Source organism: Ptychodera flava, chromosome 8 (assembly GCF_041260155.1).
Source record: "Ptychodera flava strain L36383 chromosome 8, AS_Pfla_20210202, whole genome shotgun sequence".
Classification (NCBI taxonomy): Eukaryota; Metazoa; Hemichordata; class Enteropneusta; family Ptychoderidae; genus Ptychodera; species Ptychodera flava.
In genome coordinates, this window is record NC_091935.1 from 12,117,008 (window position 1) to 12,140,535 (window position 23,528).

General features: G+C 38.2%; 1 protein-coding gene across 1 annotated transcript; it reads left to right on the forward strand.

Moving 5' to 3' along the window:
- The first annotated feature begins 1 nt into the window (after position 1).
- Positions 2-23,110, forward strand: LOC139138499 (uncharacterized). Its single transcript, XM_070706898.1, has 4 exons — positions 2-145; positions 1,952-2,104; positions 11,135-11,310; positions 19,815-23,110. Exons 1-4 carry the CDS (start codon positions 107-109, stop codon positions 20,353-20,355), a joined length of 909 nt encoding a protein of 302 aa, XP_070562999.1. The 5' UTR covers positions 2-106; the 3' UTR covers positions 20,356-23,110.
- Positions 23,111-23,528: the final 418 nt, after the last annotated feature.

Below are 23,528 nucleotides of genomic sequence, written 5' to 3' on the forward strand. Positions count from 1 at the left end.
TATCTGGTGTGGCCCATGCACCAACGCGGCGACTATTTGCATAGAACTGTCATTTGGGGAGCCGGTCGAAAGGGACTGTTTTTCATGTGAAACCTGCTCTCGGATAATGGACAAACTTCACAGGAGGAAGTATTTGCAGGACGAGGTAATACTATCATTATATGTAAACGATATCCATGCGATTAACAACTGTAAAAGGTAGTATTTAGTTAGTATTGAGAAACTAATATGCTAAAATGTACTGCATTGCTAGCTGAAGGGGAAAGTCGAAAAATGAGCGTGAGCTTTAAATTTGTTTCCCGATAAGTACGAGGTGAACACGCGGCTTTCACAGTACGTCAGTTAAACAAAAAAAAACTAATAACCGTTCGTCTCTACACTATCATACTGAGGTTCCCGCTGTTATATTCCGAGACAAAGATGTTTGCAACGTGTAAGTCAGCTTTCAATAGGAAAGATATGTGAATGGAACACGGTTGTTTATTTGAATGAAACGAGGCATCTGCTATGTACACATGGGATTTGCACACATGAGATGTAACATTAGCGTGCATCGTTGGGATGCGCTGTGTGGTTTCTCTCGAGGATTCCACCTGACCTCCTCAACTCATCGTGACGTACTGTGAAAAACTGCAATATCGCAGGTTGTTGTCCAAACGATATTTTCTTTCTGTGTGACTTTTGATGTGCCGAACTCTGTAACGTTGACAGATGAGAGGTTTCGCCCCGAACTGATGAGCAGGAGCGCATAGGTAGTGAAGAGAGAAAGAGGAACGGCTGCTCTCAATTGTGCCAGATCATAAAGCTCGTTCTGCTTTACCAGTGCCGTTTCTAACTGTTCACGCCATGAGTGTGTCTTGTCTAGGTGTATGTGTTAGTGTGCCAGTATGTGTATGATCATTTTTTTGGAAGGCGTTCGATCTACATGGGGGCAATAGTTGATCTCTGTCACGCATCAGTTGCATGAGATGTTTAACACCGTTACATTTGGTGTATGGACTGCAGACAATATGACAGCGTGAAATGAAATGAAATGAAATGCGATACTTATAATCAGTTTTAATACATGGACAAAAGTTATCCGTGTAAAGTCGTTGTAAGTATTGCGCTTGAAGTGATATAAGTTACGGTGCCTTAAAGGCATTTTAAAAACAGTACTTAATGCACAAAAATGATGCAAATTATGTTCGTTTTAATCCATGTATGACCCTAGCGTAAAACGTCTGGTTTGTTCAAACTACCCGGTTTGACAGATGTCGTGCTAGATGTTAGCATGAGTTGTCCAGTGTTATCACATTAAAAAACGAACAATTGTCGCGGCTATAATAATCTTATTGTGTTCCTTCATATTGTCGATCTTCTGATGTTTTACAGTCTTAAAGATAAATTAATATTGCCAAATCTTATATATAATTATCCTTCCATCCTGTGTTAAACAATGACGTTGACGATGATGATGATGATGATGATGATGATGATGATGATGATGATGATGATGATAGTGATGACGATGATGATGATGATGATGATGATGATGATGATGATGATGATGATGATGATGATGGTGATGATGATGATGATGATGATGATGATGATGATGATGATGATGATGATGATGATTATGGTGGTGGTGGTGGTGGTGGTTGTGGTGATGATGGTGGTGATGATGATGACGCTGATGATGATGATGATGATGATGATGATGATGATGATGATGATGATGATGATGATGATGATGATGATGATGATGATGATGATGATGATGATGACGACGGTAACATTGAAGGTTGAAGTTATCATTGTGTCACATGGTCATGCTCACCATGGCCATCATGATTAACAACAACATCACCACCACCCACCGATTATCTTCATCCCCGTCCTCATCACCATCATGATAATCACCACCTCCCGAGCTTCACCATAGTCACCGTAATTTCCCTCGTTGTAGGAGTCGTTGTTACCCATAGACGATGGTGACATCGACGTTGACGTTGACGTTGACGCCCAAGAAGAAGATCAAGATGATGCGGAGCACAGCAGGAGTGAGACAAATGAAGACGTTGAGCCAGAAGACGATAAGAAAAATCGGAAATTCCGCCCTGTACGTATAGATTTTATTAATGACAACTAACTATCGACTATTATCCATCATTCCATATTATATTATAGCTTTGACAATAATGGTGAATTTTGTGACGTCATCCCTTAGATTATTACTGATAATGTATCCCATTATCCGGCATTATGGCCTAGATGTTTTCTATATCAAAAAATTCACTGGCATTGCCAAAACTATAAAATAGTAGCCATTATGTTCCCCCACCCGGCTTGCAATGGACTCAAGCAAACTTTTCATGTACTCACGTCGTACATAATGTCGTTCAAAGTTTGCTTTCGTCCATTATTGGCCAGGTGGGGATACGCTATAGCTACAAGCATACAAGGCAGTGCCTGTATACCATCCTCGACCAAACGTTTCGGATTTGCTCACGGCGTTTGAACCCGAGTATTCGCAAATAAAATGCCTGTGAAGCATTCATACAAACGTTATCAAAACCATTATCAGTATACGCTTCGAGAATGTCTTTGATCGTATAGTGCCAAATAAACCAGGAGCGACATTGTCATCTTCAGCATGATTTTTTTTCTCGGGGAGTGTTATCATCCTCTGCCATCTAACTTTGCTCAGCATCATATTGATCAACCCTTTTCACTGCCATGGTTTGGCCAAAATCCATTTTATCAGTGGTGAAAGTGGACCTGTTTACAGGGAATCGGGGGTGAACAGGTCATTATTGGCCAGGTGGGGATACGCTATTGCTACAAGCATATAAGGCAGTGCCTGTATACCATCCTCGACCAAACGTTTCGGGTTTGCTCACGGCGTTTGAACCCGAGTATTCGCAAATAAAATGCCTGTGAAGCATTCATACAAACGTTATCAAAACCATTATCAGTATACGCTTCGAGAATGTCTTTGATCGTATAGTGCCAAATAAACCAGGAGCGACATTGTCATCTTCAGCGTGATTTTTTTTCTCAGGGAGTGTTATCATCCTCTGCCATCTAACTTTGCTCAGCATCATATTGATCAACCCTTTTCACTGCCATGGTTTGACCAAAATCCATTTTATCAGTGGTGAAAGTGGACCTGTTTACAGGGAATCGGGGGTGAACAGGTTAAAGTCAAAGTTCACTCCACATTTTCTTTGTTAATAAGGTAAATTTGATGAAAATAGAACAGAACTACGAGGTTTAAGGTTTAAGAAATCGCATTCAAAGTTCAGAAAATCTTCTGTAAAAAGTAGTTACGAATGCTATATACATATATATATATATATATATATATATATATATATATATATATTATATATATATGTGTGTGTGTATGTGTATCTTATATATATATATATATATATATATATATATATATATATATATATATATATATATATATATATATATATATATATATATATATATATATATATATATATATATATATGAACAAGCCCGGGCACGCTGAGAGAGCTGTACATTTTCTTTATTGTAGGAAACACTGCTTGTCTATGGGTACCTGTAATAGTGGATATATACAAACGTACTTCTTAAAATAGTTTTACATTGTATTAAAGCTGAGTGTCCCTTTCGAAATCAAGAATAAGATTCAGGGGTCACCTTGAGAATCATAGTACTAGATAGACAAATTTCCAAGAAAAAATATACCAACATTTGATAATCAAAATGGATGCCATCCCTGTGTTAACTTTGCAGTGAAGGATAACATTTTCGATTTTCGCACAAATAAGTTGGTAAAAATTGCATTTATTTCACTTGCTTTAAAAAGAGCAACCCAGGTGGTAGCCCAGAAAAGTATTGAAGAAGTTTGAGTATCCAAATATCTGTCCCTAGGCGCATTCTACCTGAATAAAACTACTTCAATTGTATGTCAAATTCGATGAACCATGAGTAATGTTTTCAGAGAACACGAAGTTGCTTTTGTCGATGACAAGCCTATAGCGTCACGGCGTACCGAGTCATCTTCGGCCGGTTGTCAAAGCCACAGAAATCGCGCTGCCGTTTTAATAAGTGAGTGCATCTCTTATGTACAAATGGGCTGGATCTGTGAATTTTATATATCAGGTTACCGTGGAGTGATATATATACTTTGCCTAATCCGAAACATGGCGTCAGTCAATTCGTCGGAAAGCGATGTCAATTTCACTTGTAAATTCATATGACCAAGTGTACGTCTAGACATTTACAAATGTGCCTTTATTTTTAATAAAATTTTTTCAATATTCCCGAATTAAAGAAAACAACTCGCCAATTCTAGGAATTGAAGGCAAAAAGGCGCTTTGAAACTTTCCGAATTTTTCGTCAGTACGAATTTGCATAAGGTGACAGTATAGTTAAGTTGATAGTATATCGTCGCCAATGATATTCGTTTAGTTTTAAATTAATGTATTACATCATACCATCTAAACAAACAAAGTGGAAAAACAGAAGAATTAGTTTGACCTAAACAGACACAAAAATCGAAATGAACAAGTATTCAACAACGTGCCCACCAATAGCATGATGGCGCTGGACTAACCTTTTTTTTTCAAAAAGTAATTTTACAAAGTATTCGCCACAGACAGCTGGTAAAGTGAAATGAATAAGCTTCAAGCAAACAAAAAAATATTTCCTCAAATGTTTTCAAAAATCACAAAAAAGTCAAACAAAAGCCAGAAATGAAAGGTTGAATAAATATAAGGTTGACATCAAGCTGCTGTGTACGAGGAGTCATAGACCTACGGCGTTCAGCTCCACAGCTGATGCTTACATATATATACAGTATCGGAATAAAAGATATGTAATCGAGAGAGAGAGAGAGAGAGAGAGAGAGAGAGAGAGAGAGAGAGAGAGAGAGAGAATTGGTATTGTGGGTCATTTTTTCAAATTATATCCCGAAAGTCTCAAAATCTGGAGTGCAGAGATATCAGATGTAGTTGTGTGATTTTCTCATTAGTTTATACTGTAAATTTTCACACTATACAATATGGGGGAAACCTGTCATATTACAAGCGTTTCTAGTTATCAAAGTAAACAAATATTTTTGTAGGAAATAACAGTGCTCAATGCCAAGAGCAGAACCGTAAGATCTATCTATCTATAAACATACATACATACATACATACATACATACATACATACATACATACATACATACATACATACATACATACATACATACATACATACATACATACATACATACAATTCCGAGGGAGATGTACCTGTTGATTAATATGGAAGTCTCTTTGACAGAACATTTCAAAGGGACATTAATGCCAACTGTCAAAGTGTTTGTGTTTCGCATATTACAGGAAACGTGACCGCCACACCAAGTTATGTGACGCAGCAAACAAATCGAATATAACGTCAATCTTTCTGATAATATGAGAGATTTTCATCATATTCGTTACAGAAAGCTGAATAACTTTACTAATCCTTCCGCTTTGTAAGCAGATTTATCAGGACGAACCAAATCGAATCATCCCCGCCAGATGACGCCGTGCCCCCGTGTCGTGAAACGGACGACAACGAATCACCCAATACCAAGGGAGCGTTCAGTTATTATGGCCGGGGTGGGCCGGCAAATTCTTCCTGCGCATCAGTCAAAATAAGTGAAACCCCCCCTACCCATTGTACCAAAAAATTGATGACCCCCCCCTTTCAAGATGACAAAAATTTCATGACACCCCCCCCCCCCACACACACACACACTGATTGCTTGAGTAAATTAGCTGCACACACAAACACCTCAGGGGGTATGGAGCGATAGAATCCCCCCAAAAAAAGAGCTTAGAATTTTTTCAAATGACCTTCCTTACAAACTCAAAAGGTGTTAATGCTCAGATTTCCCATTCTGACTTGCTATAATTTTGAAATTACCCCTCAAAGGGGTTGGACAGAAATTACTGGTGGATCGCAATATTTTTACGCAAGCGTGTGTGTACATATTTTGATATTTGGATTTAATTAAAAATCAGCTGTTGATAATGTTGATTCACTATACATGGTATACATATATTTTCTCATACATGTATGAGGAATCTATGTAATGCTTTCTCAATGCAAAACTATATCTATGCATTTATAGATATTTGGTAATTTAAATAATTGTACTTAAATGAAATGGGGTTGTTACAACTGGCATGTGGACAAAAAGTTTGACCTTAGAATTTCACCAAAAATGCATCCACTTTACATGGGAGTCAATGATAAAATTGTGAATAATTTTTTTTTCAAAACAAAAAAAAATTGGTATACTTGTGCATGTACAGACGTTTAATAATTAACATAATTGTACTTAATTAGAATATGATGGTTAAAGGTGCATATTATGTGTACAAGAAATCTGATTATGGAATTTCACTGAAAATGTTCATCCACTATACATGGGAGTCTATGAGGAAAGTATGAATAATTTTTTTCCAATACAAAAATAGGTAAACCCATGTATTTATGTACTCTCGATTATTGATATCAATGTACTTGATTAGATTAGGGAAGTAACAAATGGATGTGTTTGCCAGAAATTGGATTTTGGAATTATACCAAAATGTAGATTCACTTTACATGGGAGTCTATGAGGAAAATATAAATAATTTTTTTCCAATACAAAACTATCAAAATCTGTGTATTTATAAACATTTGATAATTCATTTTAAAGTACTTAATTAGCCTAGGATGGTTAAAGGTTGATATGTGTGCAAGAAATTAGATTTTGGAATTTCACCGAAATGGTGATTCACTATACACTGGAGTCTATGAGAAAACTAAGAGTAATTTTTTTACAATGCTAAACTAAATTAATTTGTGCTTTTATAGGTGTTTGATAATTGATACAAATGTACTTGATTCAAATAGGGTATTTAAAAGTTCAGATGTGGACAACAATTATGATATTGGAATTTCACCTAAAGTAGTAGTCTCAGTACAGGTAACTGTTAAATAATTTCCCTGACAAAACTTGCTATATATCTAATATGTAAGTAATAGGATTTGTTCATTGCCCTCAGTGCAGTGAGCTTGATTTACAATAAGACAAGCCTCAGAGTTGCTAAGTCAAGATGTTCATGTGACAGATAATTATACTTTTGTTCAGATTTACAGATGAATAACTTCAGAGAATGAAATCATGCAACGAATCATTTTTATCTCCCAAAATATTTCTGAACACTGAAACTGCTTTTTGACGGGACGGATACTTATGAAAATTAAGTGACTCCCCCCCCCCTCTGAGCTGTTTGAAAAATACATGACCCCCCCCCCCTCCTTTGGAGTTTTCAAATTTGAGGTGACCCCCCCCCCCCTCTGGATTTTGCCGGCCCACCCCCGGCCATAATAACTGAACGCTCCCCTATAGCTGATAGGGAATTGGGACAGAGGAGTTTGAAAGCTGATGAATATTCATGTGACTTCCATAACTTCAGACCGTCTGTCAAAATGATTGGCAGTCGGATTATCAGCGCAGCTTTGTCAGTTCAATTTGTATGCGAATGATTGAACACTGCGGAAATGACCAGGATTCACATGAACGCTGCTGCCATACAAATTTCAAATTGTACAGAGGATAGTTATTCCAGTATTTGCATTATCCAGGAGAAGACTAATATTGAAGGTGTTTTGAGTTTATTTTTCCCGCAACAAAAACAACTATTATTTTATCGAATTTCAGCACTGCCTAAGAACTTCATCATAGTATAGTAGTATGTCCCAATCACAGATATTTGAAAATAGAGGGGGGGGGGGGGAATTAGATCTATCTGAATATTACAAGATGCATGAAACTTAAGTTACAGATATTATTACTGTGTACTTGAAGTAATTTGTGTTATTGTTTATAGCGCTCTGTTTTTAGCATCGAGCACTGTAATTTCCCACGAGGATATACAATCTCCATCTCGCGATGAAAACCACGCATTAAAGTTTTTGTATATTGAAATCTTCTCATGCGTAAAGTTGTATAAGTAATCTAAACAGATGAAGTGCCATCGACCACGCATCTTCGCTTGCCAAGGTCTCATGTTCCGGGCAGCTTGATGCTCCCAGAAAATAGTGAGAGACTGTAGTCGATCTAACGACCCGTGCGAGCGGACGATGTCGATTATGAAGACGTTGTCTGGCCGCTGTTCATACTGTCTGACACACAGCGGTACCGCTCCTTACAGCAAGAGATCTATAATATATATTTGGTTTCCCACTAGTTTGTAGCGGTCGACCTCGAGAAAGGTATTCGAGCGCCATCATCAAATAAGTGAAAACTGCACATATACCTATCGCCTTGTCACACATACAGTATGACCTTTCCGCAAAGGTACGTGTATTTTGGCAGCAAAGTACATTTTGACGTACGTTTGTCCTTACTCTGCACTAACATATGTTAAAATCTATATTTACTCAAGACATTTGCGTTGCAATTTCACATCGGTAAGACGATTTTATAAGACAATTCCCTTTCGAGATCGGATTGGATTTAGTAATCTCTGCCACATACCGACAGAACTGACATTTTGATTACGTTTTGACGGTTTAAGTGGCAATATATGGTGTGATTAGCAAATGCCTCTTGAAACAGTTCAAAATTTATGTCGTTTAGTCAACTCCTGTCATGACGTAAATCATTAAAACGTATCAAAATGTGCAGCATAAAGAACAAAGGCAAACGTAATATGTTGACCGAAACCACTTGGCAACCAGATTGCGGAGCAATTGAAAGGTATCGCAGAACAGTGCTAACTCGACAATTGTTGTTGCCCCAGAGAACCATATTTGTTCCACGACAGAGACCAGGAAATATTCGAGAGGGCGGCAAATGAGCAAACAGTCAACGCAGACAGACCATATCACGGTCATGAAACACCCTTCGCCTCCACTCCACAATACAAATTCAATGCCAGCTCTCGCGCAAGCGATTGGCGTTTGGTCGTTTCCTCGCTCGTGATTGGTAGTTGATAATCTTCCTGTGTCCGGCTAGCTGAATCCATGTACAGCTACCGATTTGAGTTTGGTGCCCTACTTTTGTGAACAAGCGGAAAATATACCGCGACAAAAGACTCTTTCTTTCCCTTGTATGTCACATCCTGCCGTTGGCACGCTTACAAATCAATGTTTAAAACTTTAGGAAAGGCAAAACCGAGAACAGTGAAACCCACAATGGTTTAGCATTGCAGAGCAACGCAAGCTGGCGTGACAGCAGTATCAAATCACGGCAAATATTGAAATTAAAAATTGACCTTATTTGAGCGCGCAAACAGTAACATATTTGAACATACCATAGCAGAGTGTAAACGTACGCAAACAAATGGCTCAGTTTTTTTTACATTTTGAAGATGGTTTATCGGTACCTGTACGGAGGAATGGTTACAGGGCTTGTCAAAAAGGTGTAACAGAACAGTTTTCAACTATCATTCAGTATTTCAATTCATTTACAACAATCTGTTTCTAACTTGTCATCTTGCAGAGCAATTTCGTACTCTTTGTGTTTAAAGGGACAAAGTCGGCCATTTTTCATGAATTTTGTTTGATACGAGATACTGCTTATTTGTTCGACAAGTTGAAAGATACTGAATGAATGGGTGACCATGCATATATTCGACCACGGTTTTAGACACGATATATGAAACCATCGTGAAAATGAATTAATGGTCATGACTATTAATTCATTTTTGCGATGGTCTCATTTAATTTGTCTAAAACCGGGGTCGAATATATGCATGGTCACCCATTCATTCAATATCTTTCAACATGTCAAACAATATAAGTTGTATCTTGCATCAAACAAAATTAATAAAAAATGGCCGACTCTGTCCCTTTAACTTGTAGCAAGTACAGAGCAAAATGACGGTTCCCCACCATTCACTTTCCCTGCATAAATGACGCGTTTTGCTGTGAGTATATGACATGATTATAAATGAGTGGAACACTTGTGTCACCAAAAAAAAAACATCATGAAGGCTAGGTCCACAGGGACTCAGTTTGCGGTCAAAACGTCACATGGCTTATCGCATTCAATAACAATGGGACAAGTTTCACATTTTACACACCAAACGATGAGTTTATAGACTATCATTCAACGAGATCCATTTGAAATTAAACCAATATTAACCGATTTGGCAAGGTTATAGGAATATTCAAATCATATTTTGACGGCTTTTCATCCGGGATATAATCAGGCGAAAACACATGCCCCGCAGTACTATTTCATAATCCGGGTTCCACTTTTACTTTGTTCTTAGTTCGTCAAAAAATCAATTACGAGGAATGTTGTTAAAAAGATGAGAAAAAAATTTGGAGGGGGTAATTTTGTGTTTCCATAGTCGATTATAAATTCCGTAAGTGAGAAAAAATGACGCGTATGGGGTTTTTCGCCTTCTAAATTTTGAAATAACAACAGACATGAACTTCACCATACAAGACATATCAACAGTCTAAGGATCTCGACGATAGAACAGACACTTGCACTATTTTGCATATAATAATTTAATTAGTTTACAAATGCACGTTTGCTCGGCTGAACAATATTCAAGCCGGGCTGCGTTAGATGGAAAATAGCTATATATCCGACCACCAGTCGCAACGTATTTTCATAAGCTCTACTAGAAAGAAAAGTTTCATTGAAAAGACTCATGTTGCGCTGATACGATTAAAGCAAAAGCTATTGCGCAGCTGGTCGTCTAAACTCTAGGACCATTTTAATATATAGCTCATTTAAATTCATTTAGGGCGCATCTCTTGTCATATACACGATGCACCCAACATCAAACTGGTACGCATACAATTATTTAAATAGTTTAGCATCATTTGTTGGTAACGTCACAAAAGACGTCATCGCCGATCAAAACTGTTTTTGTTAATCCCACTGAAGTGCGACAAATCGAAAACGCCGGTTCAAACTCGCTGACCAATGGGAGGCCAGATTTCCCCTCTCTTGCGGTATAATCATATCACCCGCAGCAATTGGCTGCCACTCTGTCGACGTGTTGGTATTTTCAGCCCCCTCTGTGTCCTTCGCCTTCTGTCAATTTTTGAAACAACCAGGAATTTTCAGTTGTCGTCTACCATCGATTTTGTTTGTTAGAACAACTGGGATTTCCTACGTCGCCAAGGAGCCATGCCTCTTACAGACGTTCTCCAGCGGCACTGGAAGAAGTTAGCCCTGCTTGGATTGGTGGTGGCTATCGGAATATGTGTCGCTATTGGTCTAGCCGTCTCCAACGATGTCGAACAACCGGAAGACGAACAAGCTCCCGAGGGGTAAGAAAGCATCGTTATTTCTTAGAGAAAGGGCAAGATTTTTCAAAGAAGAAGAGAGAATGTAACAGTTGAAACATTAGAAATCGTTGTTATTACACTTTTTGCTACCAAGTAATAACCTGGCACAGTGATTGAAAATGCGACGGGAAACTTCGGTTTTCCCTTGTTTTATTTGGCACATCTTCTACATTATTAAAGTTTACATTGTAAAATATTCTGTACTTGACTATTGAAACGTGTTACATTCGAACCGACTGGTTGTGTGGGCCACTTTTCGATGGCGACCACGTAATGAATAATGTCGATTCGAACTCCGCAACCACCAAAATGACAGGAAAATGTCTGTCCTCCAACAATTTATAGTTTTGAATTCAAAAGTCGTTCACACCCCCTCCCCCTCCCCCACATACGTTTAATTAAGTTATGATCTTAAGAGCTTATGTCAAACATTAATGTAAGTCCTCGGTTGTATGAAACCTGATGTCCTGTCTCTTTGAACAATTTGATCACCATAGCGCAGAGTCACACAGTCACAGCAGGTATCACGCAATACGTGGAAAAAGGACACTCCTGCAATGTGGTTGATAAACAATGGATTGTGTCGTTCGTTTCAGTATGTATGTTTACGATTTTTTCATATGATGTTACTGGTTTTTAAAAACGGAAAAGAAAAGAAGGATTAGACACAGTGAGTCATGTCGAAGAAATAACATGCAAAGTAAAGTTATTCTTAAAACGCGATGGCATTTGCTTCACAAAGTAACAGTGACGTAGCGTGCACAGATACACAGCAGCGCAAACAAAGTGTCTATGCCGCGGCGTTCTTTTAACAAATAACCCCCCCCCCCCCCCACTCCCCTAAATAAATAAACTGTTAATTTGAGCGACACATTTCGTACAGGGAGTAAAAAAAACTAGTGTTCCCTTCATTTCGGCAATTAAATCCCCCGGTAGTCGAAAGCTTTGAAAATCAAGAAGTTAAACATATCTATGCATTTAGCATATACAGTAAACAAATATGTGGCCAGGCTCAGCGCTAAACACGATTTGACGCGGGACGCTACTGTTTCAGTTGACTCGAGTTCTTCACACCCCTTCATCGATTTTGAATTCATTGAACCACACCATATTTGGAATGTTGGCTTTTACGTCCGAATGGCGGCAAGTTAATGTAACTTAATGTTTAATAATTAGGGGTAGGTCATTAGACACTGGGGGGGGGGGCAAAATGATAAAGGATACAATAAGAATGGTTAAAAATCTATTTGCAACTTTTTTTGATTTTGCGCAGTATCAAGCGCGTGGCTGATCTGAAAAGAAATGTAGGAAACGTACCCTGTCGACTCCGAAAATGTCACATCTTTTCCTATTCATTCTCTCAAAATATCGAACAGTGTGTATCTGACGCCATTGAGCACTATTAAACCTTTCCATTGTGCACTTCCACCCGTCCAACGTCACAATCCGCCGCTTTGTCAGCTGACTTCTCTCCCATTGACGTATGCAAGGCCAAGCCTGTTGCAATAGAGTGCATATAATTTCTAGTTTGGACTTTGTGAAACGTCAAGATCTAGATTTCGACACCAGGGCAGCTTCATTCACTGTATTCGGCTGACATGCTTTCGGAACAAAATGCATTTGAATTTGATTGCCGAACAAGTGCATCGGTCGCGCCACAACACAAACAGGGTAAAGCTCTACCTGTCGAGTTCTAACTTATTTTCTATCTTGTCAATATACATTTCGAAATGAGATAACTTCGATTTTGTTTGTATGTCTTACTTTCCTAAACACCAGATATTAGTTGTTGCTTCCACATATGGTCGATTATCATGAGAGAAATTCACATCAGCTAAAACATAGATGTTACTAAATAATGGAGAGTGTTTTGGAAGGGGATTAATTTATCTGACTATAAATATTTGTCTAAAATGTAAGTGAAACGACCTTGAAAACGCTTTAAAGTGGACAGTCGCGACAGGTAATTTATGTAATGCAAATGAATTTCCTATCCTTGGTATAAGTTGTTAGAAATTTACCGACATATGAATTTCAGAATCTGATTGGGACCAGCCGAAAAATTGAGACATATAGGAACAGCCTGTTACTTTAAACTGGATCATATTTCCGGGGCGATGACGTGGCTTTATCTTTTGGTTTTTTTTTTCCTCCAAAGGATTTGGTATTTAGGCTTTAGTAACAGTGTTTGAATTAAACTCGTTTTTCATGCGCTAGACTGGCGACATTTGGATGTTATTCACCCGTTTGCTTTCACGCGTGAAACAAGTTGCGCAAATACTTTTCAAAGCCGTCGGACTGTATGTATTTTAATACTACCCTTGAGTGCGAACAGAGTGGTATTATTTAAGAAGAGCTCGTGTTCGGCATTTTGCGGGGTTTTTTACGCGTGAGGCAGAATAATTTGGGTGTTACGTAGGTGTTATAAAATAAATCGACGAATGCGGATTCGAGGCCGATATATGTATCGGAATTTGAGTTCCTACTCAGAACAAAGAAGTAGTGAACACGGAAATGATTATTGTTAAAGGGACTCAGTCGCCTTTATTCACAGTGGCCAATCACTGATTTTCACTTGGGTAGCCATGCATAAACAAGAGCGCCCCCATTACTGTGTATAGAGCCACTGAAATTTCACGAATCAACATGTCTGACATACCCCTTTCACTGGAAGGAGATGTACGCGATGACCCAAGGACCGAATCGTGATGTGATAATTGTATATAGGATGTACCAGTGGTCAGCACCAAGACTAGTGCGTTAAAGGGACAGATTCGGCCATTTGTCATGAATTTTGTGTCATACGAGACATTATTTATATTGCCTGGCATGTTGAAAGATACTGAATGAATGGGTGACCATGCATATATTCGACCCCGGTTTTAGACAAATTAAACGAAACCATCGCGAGAAGGAGTTAATGGTCATGACCATTTATTCTTTCTCGCGTTGGTTTGGTCTCGCGTTTTCTAAAACCGGGCTTGAATATATGCATGGTCACCCATTCATTCAGTATCTTTCAGCATGTCAAACAATATAAATAGTGTCGTATCAAACAAAATTCTTGAAAAATGGCCGACTTAAAATTGTGACGGATTTGTGTTCAGATTCGAGGAAGCTATACGCATCTGGGAAAGCATAAGCTTAGGAGTTGAGTTTGATGTTCGTCAAAGCAGAACTGACATTCCGGTGCAGGAACTCCGGTGGAAAGACTTTGTTTGTTCACTTCTGTTATTGAAAAATGATTACTGACAAAAGGTCTCTGTCTATAACACCGGGATAACTAAAGAGGACCTAAATGGAAGGAAACAATTATGATGAATGATAGGACATCCATCATGAGTGAACCTAAGCTTTGGAATTCTATTCTGAAATGTTTTAACAACTTGGAGCAATTTGAGTTCATGCTGAAGGCACGTCCTTTCAAAAACACCAGAATCTGTAAAGTGTGAAATAGTTGTTGACAGATTTTTAATTGTCCGGAGTTATTAGAACTTTGATTTTACACTGAATTTTGATGTATATTTTTTATAATTTTAGATTTTAACCTTTGTATCTGTATTAAAGCTTACAGCGCTTTTCGATATCTTTTGTGATGGAAAAAAACGCTTAGAACACAAGTAAATGTTAAATGTAACAGCCTAAACTATCATCATAGGATGATGAGTACTGGAGATTAATCACGTGGCCTTCAAAACCAACCGCACCGTTCGCGGGTCAGAGGAAAGTAAGCATGTTTACATTTTACTAAGGTATTTCCCGATCACTAGTTAGGGCTTGGGTTAGGGCTCTGGTTAGGTAAGTGTCCGGCAGGTTTGTGTTCTCCGGGGAGGGGGGGGGGTAACTCTCTCAGGATTCTTGTTAATATGCACATGCAGCGAAATGGTCGTGTTAGAACTCGTTGAAGCCATCATTTGTATTGGGACATTAAATGGTGGCAGTGTTGAAAGGAAGACACAAAATGCATCAATTCTGTACTGATTATTGTAAGAAGAAGAGCCGAGGCCTTTGATATTATAGAAGGCTGTCCTATATTTATATGAAATGTAAATTAACAGAGCTTTTAGTTTTGAAAGGGAAAACATGTTATTTCTTGAATATCAGCTTTGGTTTTTTTTCAGTTTTGAGAATTTATGTATGCAAGTATTACTACACACATTATTGACCTAAAAACTTCGACACGGACAATTTGGTTAATATAAATATAAATATTATATTATATATATATATATATATTATATATTATATATATATATATATATATATATATATATATATATATATAAGAAACTGTAGGAATTCAGGTGATCCCCAGTGGAGCGTGGAGTGGGGTGAAGATAGAAGAAACTTGGGTTAACACACTACCACACCTGGTTGTAAGGTTCCAAACGTATTTATTATACCTCAAACACAACGTTTAGCTCTAAATTTAGAGCTTCTTCAGGTGTTTTCTACTATAGAAAGTACGAACATAACAATTACAATGGTTGAATTGTACAGGAAAGCGAGCAATGTAGAGTTACAAGTATCTGAAAATCTGTAAATGTACGTAAATGATAGGCGAGAGACTAACCTCGAGGCTGTGAGTACGGTCAAAACTGTCTGGACCGACACCGAGAGCTGGAAATTGGCGCGATGAAGTCTAGTGGGGTCCCTTTAAATACTCAAAAGCTGGTTATGTGGGGGCACTACCCAAGTTTCTTAAATATATATATATATATATATATATATATATATATATATATATATATATATATATATATATATATATATATATATATATATATATAACCAAATCGTCTGTGTCGAATTTGTTAGGTCAATAACGTGTGTGGTAATTCTTGCATATATATATATATATATATATATATATATATATATATAATATATATATATATATATATATATATATATATATATAGATAGATAGATAGATAGATAGATAGATAGATAGATAGATAGATAGATAGATAGATAGATAGATAGATAGATAGATAGATAGATATATTATATATAGTTATAGTTATAGTTATATGTACGTTGTACCAAAGTTTGTATCTGTACAGTGATAACATGATCATTTTGGCAGCGCTGTGAACATTTGATGGCTCAGCATTATCGTCGTTTAATGCCTGACAGAGAAAACACATGAGCTATACATATATGTGAAGTGGTTGAAAAATAAAACATTTGGACGAGATACCACAGGACAATCGACATTTGATGGCTGTCGCAATGTTAGCCTTTTTGTACAACTGTGGAAAATAGGCAACAACAGCTGGTCCACAGAATGAAAGAAAAATTACGATAGACGCCAATAAAAGAAAGCGCTCGTTTAAATGTCAAGTGTCCAATATTCAGAAACACGAGTTTTTGTTTCCTGGACATGAGCGATATTTTCTGCGATCGGTAGGATACACAAGTCAGAACATATCAGAGCTCGGTTTTTTTTCTGCTTGGGGCGCGTTAACAGTATTGCTCCAAGACCGTGCGGTAGTCAAGGTGTATAATGCGATTAGGCCACAGAGCGCAGCGGGTGACACATTTGTTTGGCAGCATTACAGCTCCTCCTTTTATTAGTCGCAGGAAATCCTTGCTAAGGGTTCATAATTCGTCTAAGTTGAAGAGCCACTCACTGACAAGTGATATTTATGAATCAGCCCGATGGCGCATCGTTTTAAACATCAAAAGCCACGCAACATGCAGAGTTCTTTGACGCAAAGTTGACCATAATATAAAAACTATGGATTTATCTGAGCTTTACCTTATATGGTAATTGTTACTGCTTTGATTACGGGCTGTGTCATTTTGATTCATGCAACCTGTAAAATGGCGCCGGGCTGATGGAAATCAGCTCTCAAAATTAATTTGCTATGTAGGGGCAGAATGCGCCCCCAGGCTAAGTTTAACGTTAAAATTAAATGTTCAAAATGCTTATCAAGTTGCGAGGATTCATTTTGAGACCCTGTAACGAAAAAATAAGTTTTGTTCTATCGTTATTTTCGGAGAACGATGGAGTTTAATGGAGGATGGCCGCCAAGCCATTTCGTATGTTTTATCCTATTTGTACGGAAGGCAATGTCAGTCCGCCCCCTTCGTCCATTTGCAAAAAATTATCGAGCTCATGACTTTAAAAAACTAAGAGACGAAGAGGGAAACGCATGGTTGAGGGATTACCTAGAGTTGAGTATGTGCCTTGTATAATTAGCAAAAATTTACAACCTTAAGATTTTTCATAACTTTCGAACATTTCCTTTACAACGCAAATATTTTTTTTGGATGATCAAACGAAAATATGAAAAAATTAGCTAAAAACTTGCATATCGTATTTTTGAAAATTCTTCGTCATTTTTTGTCAAAGTTTTTCGCTCGTCCAAGAGAACTTAAATTTGGTTTTTCGATGATGAAATTTGCCCACAGACATGTATGGATAATTTCTTAAATTGGGTAAAAATATTTTCTGAAGTCACTGGTCTGATAACTTTGAAAGTTTATTGAGAGGTTTAATTCCGGTTTCTAGGAAATGGTTGTAACATTTGTACATGTGGATTATTTTGGGCAATTTTCTCATAGTTAGTAAAACATCCCATTCAGTGAAATTCCTCGTGCTGTAGCTCTCAAACATAGTTTGCAGGTTAGTAAGGATGAGCGCTCTCTGGTTTTGAACTGTGCTCACGTAAATTTTAGGGTCTCTTCCGTTATATGTAGTCGGAAAGTCAATGCAATATATGTTTCACTTATTTCCCTCTATGGGTTGTATGTGACATGCGCAGAAACATTTCCCATTTTCTGACAGCATCACTAATTTTATTTCGCAAAAAAACTGGTTGATGCCATTGTTTTCTTCATAATCGTCAAAAGGGGAGGGGACAATGAGCCTCATTATGATAAATTCAGCTGATTTGAAATCATTTGCTCTAAAAATGCAGACATTGGCATAGTTACCCTGAACAACAACAACAACGACAACAACAACAACAACAACAACAACAATAATAATAATAATAATAATAATAATAATAATAATAATAATAATAATAATAATAATAATAATATATGAAGGTACTCTGAGTAGAGTGTAGGCAAGGCTTTTATAGGGTTTCGTCACTTTAAGTAATTCTGAATAAAAATCGAACGGGCAAAGCCTTTGCAAAAAGACTTACCTCACTGTATTCATCTGTGAAGACAGCATGGCTTGGAAACATGAATGATGGCTTTAATGAACTAAAATTGTATCATCCACCTTGATGGTGACGTCACCTGGTTTTACGATAAGATAACTCTAATCAGGTGTAAAAATATGGCCTAAAATTTCATGTGCCGACTTCTCGATTATATGAATATGTCTATATCTGCGATTGTAACGCTGCAGGTTGTGGATGATCCACAATGCATTTCGTCCCCGGATAATTGCAGTGGACAGCTGGTTACATAATACATCAAGTGGACATCGTTCATAAAAAAAGCAAAGTTTGCGCTCAACTCGTCTAACGTCCAGTCAGAATTGTGTCGAATTCCCTGTCAAAAATACAAGCCCTATTGAAACGGGATTTTCCACTTGCATAACAGCGCCAGATGTGACAGGATAAACTCTGTACAGAATTTGAATTTCTTTAGTCAAGTGGGCAGAGGTCAAAAATTCCTGACCCCTCGGTCATCTCATTTGTTTATTATAATATTTATCTCAATGTTTACTCTAAAAGTCATAAAAGTCTGGAGCTTTTTTCATTTTAGCTCAATGTAGATCAAATGGTTTTCTATGAATCGTTATTCCTTCTTTGATCAATAGTCTTCTTATTTTCTGCCGACTTTGCTGTACGTCTTTAGTAGCCTCTGTTGCTGTATCGACTATTTATTTATTCGTTTGCTTGTTAGTTATTTATCTGTTTCTCTCTTTATTTGTTTTTATTATTTATCCGGTTACTTATTTGTTTATCATTGGTTTGTTTATTTGCTTTTATTCGTACATTTATTTATAGATTTGTTTTTTTTCTTTTCATTTATTAATCCGGTTATTTATATACTTATAATTCAGTTATTTGGTCGATAGTTTGTTTGTTTATTTGTTATTTTATTTGTTTAGTTGCTATTCTATTATTTTGTTCATTTAGTTTGTGGTGACATCCAATAGGCGAAGCCCGTTAACTGGATGCATATAAAATACGTAATTCCAAATGGTCAACTGCAGCTGCAAGACAAAAGTCTGAACAAGACTAAAAAGTCACGCACAGCTCGTAAAAAAACATACCTGCAAGTATCAAATACAATGATTAAGCTTTTCTACGAGAGATAAACAAAATAGTGGATTAAAATATCAAAACTTGAGAAAAAAAAACCATCAAAACGTGAGACTAATAATTCCTGCAAATTTGATACCCTGGTCAGGGATGTCAATAGAATAACGTGCATGAGACTTTCATTGGTGGGCATATTGTGAGTGTTCATAGGAGACTGACCTGTGATTATTTTCTGTCTTAATTCGACAGCGGAAACCCAGGCGCTCAAATCGGCAATGGTCCTCCTCCAAATTCCGGTTCCGGTAAAGTGGAGATAATTGGCGGGGTGAGAGTTCCACCGAAGCTGCGAGAGTTCAACAAGGAGAAGACGGTCCCAAACTTTTTCGAAAGGACACGGGACCCCGCTACCGGTGAACTGACTCCCCCTGACTCCCACTACAGGGGTGGCACTGCCGTGTTTCTACAGAACCAGAATTCCGGTGGCCAGTTGATGAAGCTGTGCATGAACAAAATCTTTAAGGACAAACAAAGCTCCCTCCAACCAACAATTGTGACGAAAGATTCATTTGACAGTTTCTACGATAATCTCAAACAGAAAGACGCAAACACCATACCGAAAACCGTTGTCGGAGACTGCGTTCTTGGAACGTGTGAATACACCCCCGAGGATGGCCCTGCTCATACTTTACCATTATCTCAGACCCCTTCGAGCGTGCGGTTACAACCTACGTTGCATGCTTGTCCAACCGAGAAAACTGCGAAGGTTTGGACCCCCAAAAGACCTCCCTAACCGAATGGGCGCAGATTCATGGAGATTACTTCCTCCGTCAACTTCTGGAAAGCCACGCATCTTGCAGCAACGAAGCTAACCTGACGGCAGCCATGCAGGGTATCCAGGACGAAGCGTTGGACATGGCCTCCGATGGGCTTGACAGGTGGTTTTCCGTTATCTGCACCACTGCCGATATAGAATCGTGCTTCAGGGTGCTACAGGAGGTGTACGGGACGCCCTATTTCGATGCCTGCGGCGGCGAAAACCTCGTAGATCTGAAGAACGAGATTGAGAAGAAAGTGCCATCGGATGAAGTGCTGCAGATGTTGATGTCGCAGGTTGTCGGTGGACACGCGCCGACAGGCTACCACGAGTTGGCAAGCATGCTTAGAAAACAACTCGAAGATGCCCCCGACGACTACATGCATGCCGACAAGAAGCTCTTCTCCAAGTCCACAACGATATTTGCCAACGAGAAGAGCCACTTGTAAAGCAGGGCACACCGCCCTGTTCCCATAACTACCGTCGACCCCCTTTCTAGCAAGGCGAAATTTCATCACGAGACTTTCTTCATCGGCGGGGCGTCTAAACGCACGCTCTGAATTTTACAAATTTAATTATCACATACTAATCCTGATCGGGGAAGGGCTAAAATGGGCAAGGGGAATGAAAAAAGACTGGTGCATCCAAATAACTGCATGATAAGAATTCTTGACTGACAACACAGAATAGTGTTCATATGGTGAACATTAGCATTGAAAGCGTTCGTACAGGGTAGTGAATAACCCTTGGGGTAGCAGGACACCACTGAAATCTCGAACACTAAGCTTATCTTATCTCAACTCATTTTCAAAAGGTGTGCCTTACTCTAGTCTTTCCTACAAATGGTTAAGTTTTCACCTTCATATCGCCAATAATCTCAACTTTGTCGCTACGCCAACATTAACCTTCTGCAGTGATGACAGCCGACAGCGTCGCCACCGAAGTAAACGTCAAACACAGTAACACATTGGACATATCAATGCCAAAGTCTGGGAGGGAAAGGTGTAGTTCAGATGCGTTGAGTCGACGCATGAGAAAATTAGGCACATTTCACGGAACGGAACGAACACAGGAACGCGTTCAGATGACGAACCGAGGTATGCATGCTTCCATTAAAACTTCACAACTTCCTTGGCAATGAGAGTACAACACATTAAAAGACTACGGCCTGTTTATACGGTTAGAAGTGGTCTACATCTTAAATTTTGGAGGGAGATAATTGCATTTCAGCACCACATCTTAAAGTTTCGAATTCCTACAGTATGTCTATGGAGAGTTTATGTCGTGCTTCATAGTCTTGAGGGTCACGGTCACAAGTGAACCAACGCGGCTTTTGTTCTACCTCTTATAGAGGTGTGGATTTGGCTGAGAGATTTTGTAAACGACAACTTCCTTGCTTGGTGACTAGGTATCGTGTACTGCGAGTTCTAATTCTATCTACTTGTCGATCTATGTTCTTAACCTTTTGAGTGCCAAAGTCAGTTTTTTGCCGCCTTTAAAAATATAATGCAGACAACCTTTTTTTCAGATCAAGACAAGTTTTTCAGATTTTCCCCAGAATTTTGATCAAAAACTGTAGCCAATGAAAAAATATGCCCATCTGGTCAAAAATTATAATAATTACAAAGGAATTCATAAAAACTGGTAAAATGTTGCACTAAATTTTGGAGGGAAAAATTACAGCACTCAAAGGGTTAAACTTCCTCATAGTTTGCCTTATAACATGCACTATGGATAATCACCCCTACGAACTGTCGGTTTTGGCTGAGGTTCAACTCGACACTTGATAAACTTGTCGTGAGGTGGGCTTTGAATACTTTGACGTCCAAGTTCACATTGACATATGTTTGAGGTAGAGAATAGCGGGATTTCGAGTTGCGCTCCGAGTCTGAATGCTGAGCTTCTCCCAACAAAATAACCCAAAGTGTAGTTTAAGGAAGTGCCCGCCTCGAAATGGAAAGATTTTCACTTTTTCTCAAACTTTCCCCCAAGAAACCTCAAACCGTTCTCTTCCAAAATCAAGAATAAAAGCCGGGGGTAACCATTCAATATTTGCTGCTAGAAATTCCCATTATCAAATACCAACCCTTGAAATTCAAAATGGCCGCCAACTGTCACGTTAACTCTGTGAGAGAAAAATCAAAAATTATTTATGCATTGAAGCTTCCAAATAAGCTCCCAAAAGTGATAGACCAAACAATATTGTGAAAGTTTGAGAATCCAATTCGCTGTCCCCGGGGAGCGTTCTACCTTAAGTTACAGTCTCAGAAAAATAGTACCAGGGGAACTTTAAGATGTGGGTGATGTGCTGTTTTAATAAATTTCGACACAAAATCGATAGTTAAATCATATATGTTAGTGCATGGGGTACACCTACATGTATATTTACATACAATACAACAATTACTTAAAAACTCAGCTTGAAATCTCCTGCATTCTGTACTTAAATTTACAAAAAAGGTTTATTATCATGTAAAGAGAGAAAATATATTTAAAATAGTGTACCTACAAAACACTACTCCTCTACAGTACCTGTGTATACATAAAAATGACTGTAAATTGTACATTAAAAAACTAAATACATATATTATATAAAGAAAGAATGGAATAAAATTATTTTGGTGAGTTGTCTGTCTCAGGAGTTTCTGCTTCTTTAGCTCCTGCTTTACTTTCTGTCATTTTTTTCTGTATTATTTTTGGGTGTTGGAATAAAGCATTGGGCACTATGGGATATCTGTTATACTTTATTAATGAAGCTAAGATACGTTACGATACAAGCTTTCCGTGCTAGTGTTTGTTAATACTTGTACGTTTCACACGTCAAATCGATGACGTAATTTCCTGTCACTCCTATCGCTAAACAACCAACACGATGTTCATCCGAGTTTGGCTTATTATACGTCTGAAACAGAGCGTTGCTGTTTTCATAGCAACTCTTGCAGGCAAGACTGGATATGTGGTGAACCGCGCATGCGTCACTCCACGGCGTCTTGCATTGGCATCCCGGCGTTCATAAATTTTCCTTGGTATCAATGTCTAATGATGCTGCCACTGGAAGTTAATATTCCAACCCATAGGATAGATTAATATTTCACCAAAATGGATCAAACTTGAAAGGCAAACATATTCAGTTGTATGACACAAACTAA

What these genes read in the sequence shown, in the direction of transcription:
- LOC139138499 (XM_070706898.1), top strand. Translation starts at nt 107, where the DNA reads ATGGACAAACTTCACAGGAGGAAGTATTTGCAGGACGAG. An exon ending in AAAATCGGAAATTCCGCCCT is followed by an intron (nt 2,105 to 11,134) that starts GTACGTATAGAT and finishes TTTGTTTGTTAG; the next exon opens with AACAACTGGGATTTCCTACG. An exon ending in GACGAACAAGCTCCCGAGGG is followed by an intron (nt 11,311 to 19,814) that starts GTAAGAAAGCAT and finishes TTAATTCGACAG; the next exon opens with CGGAAACCCAGGCGCTCAAA.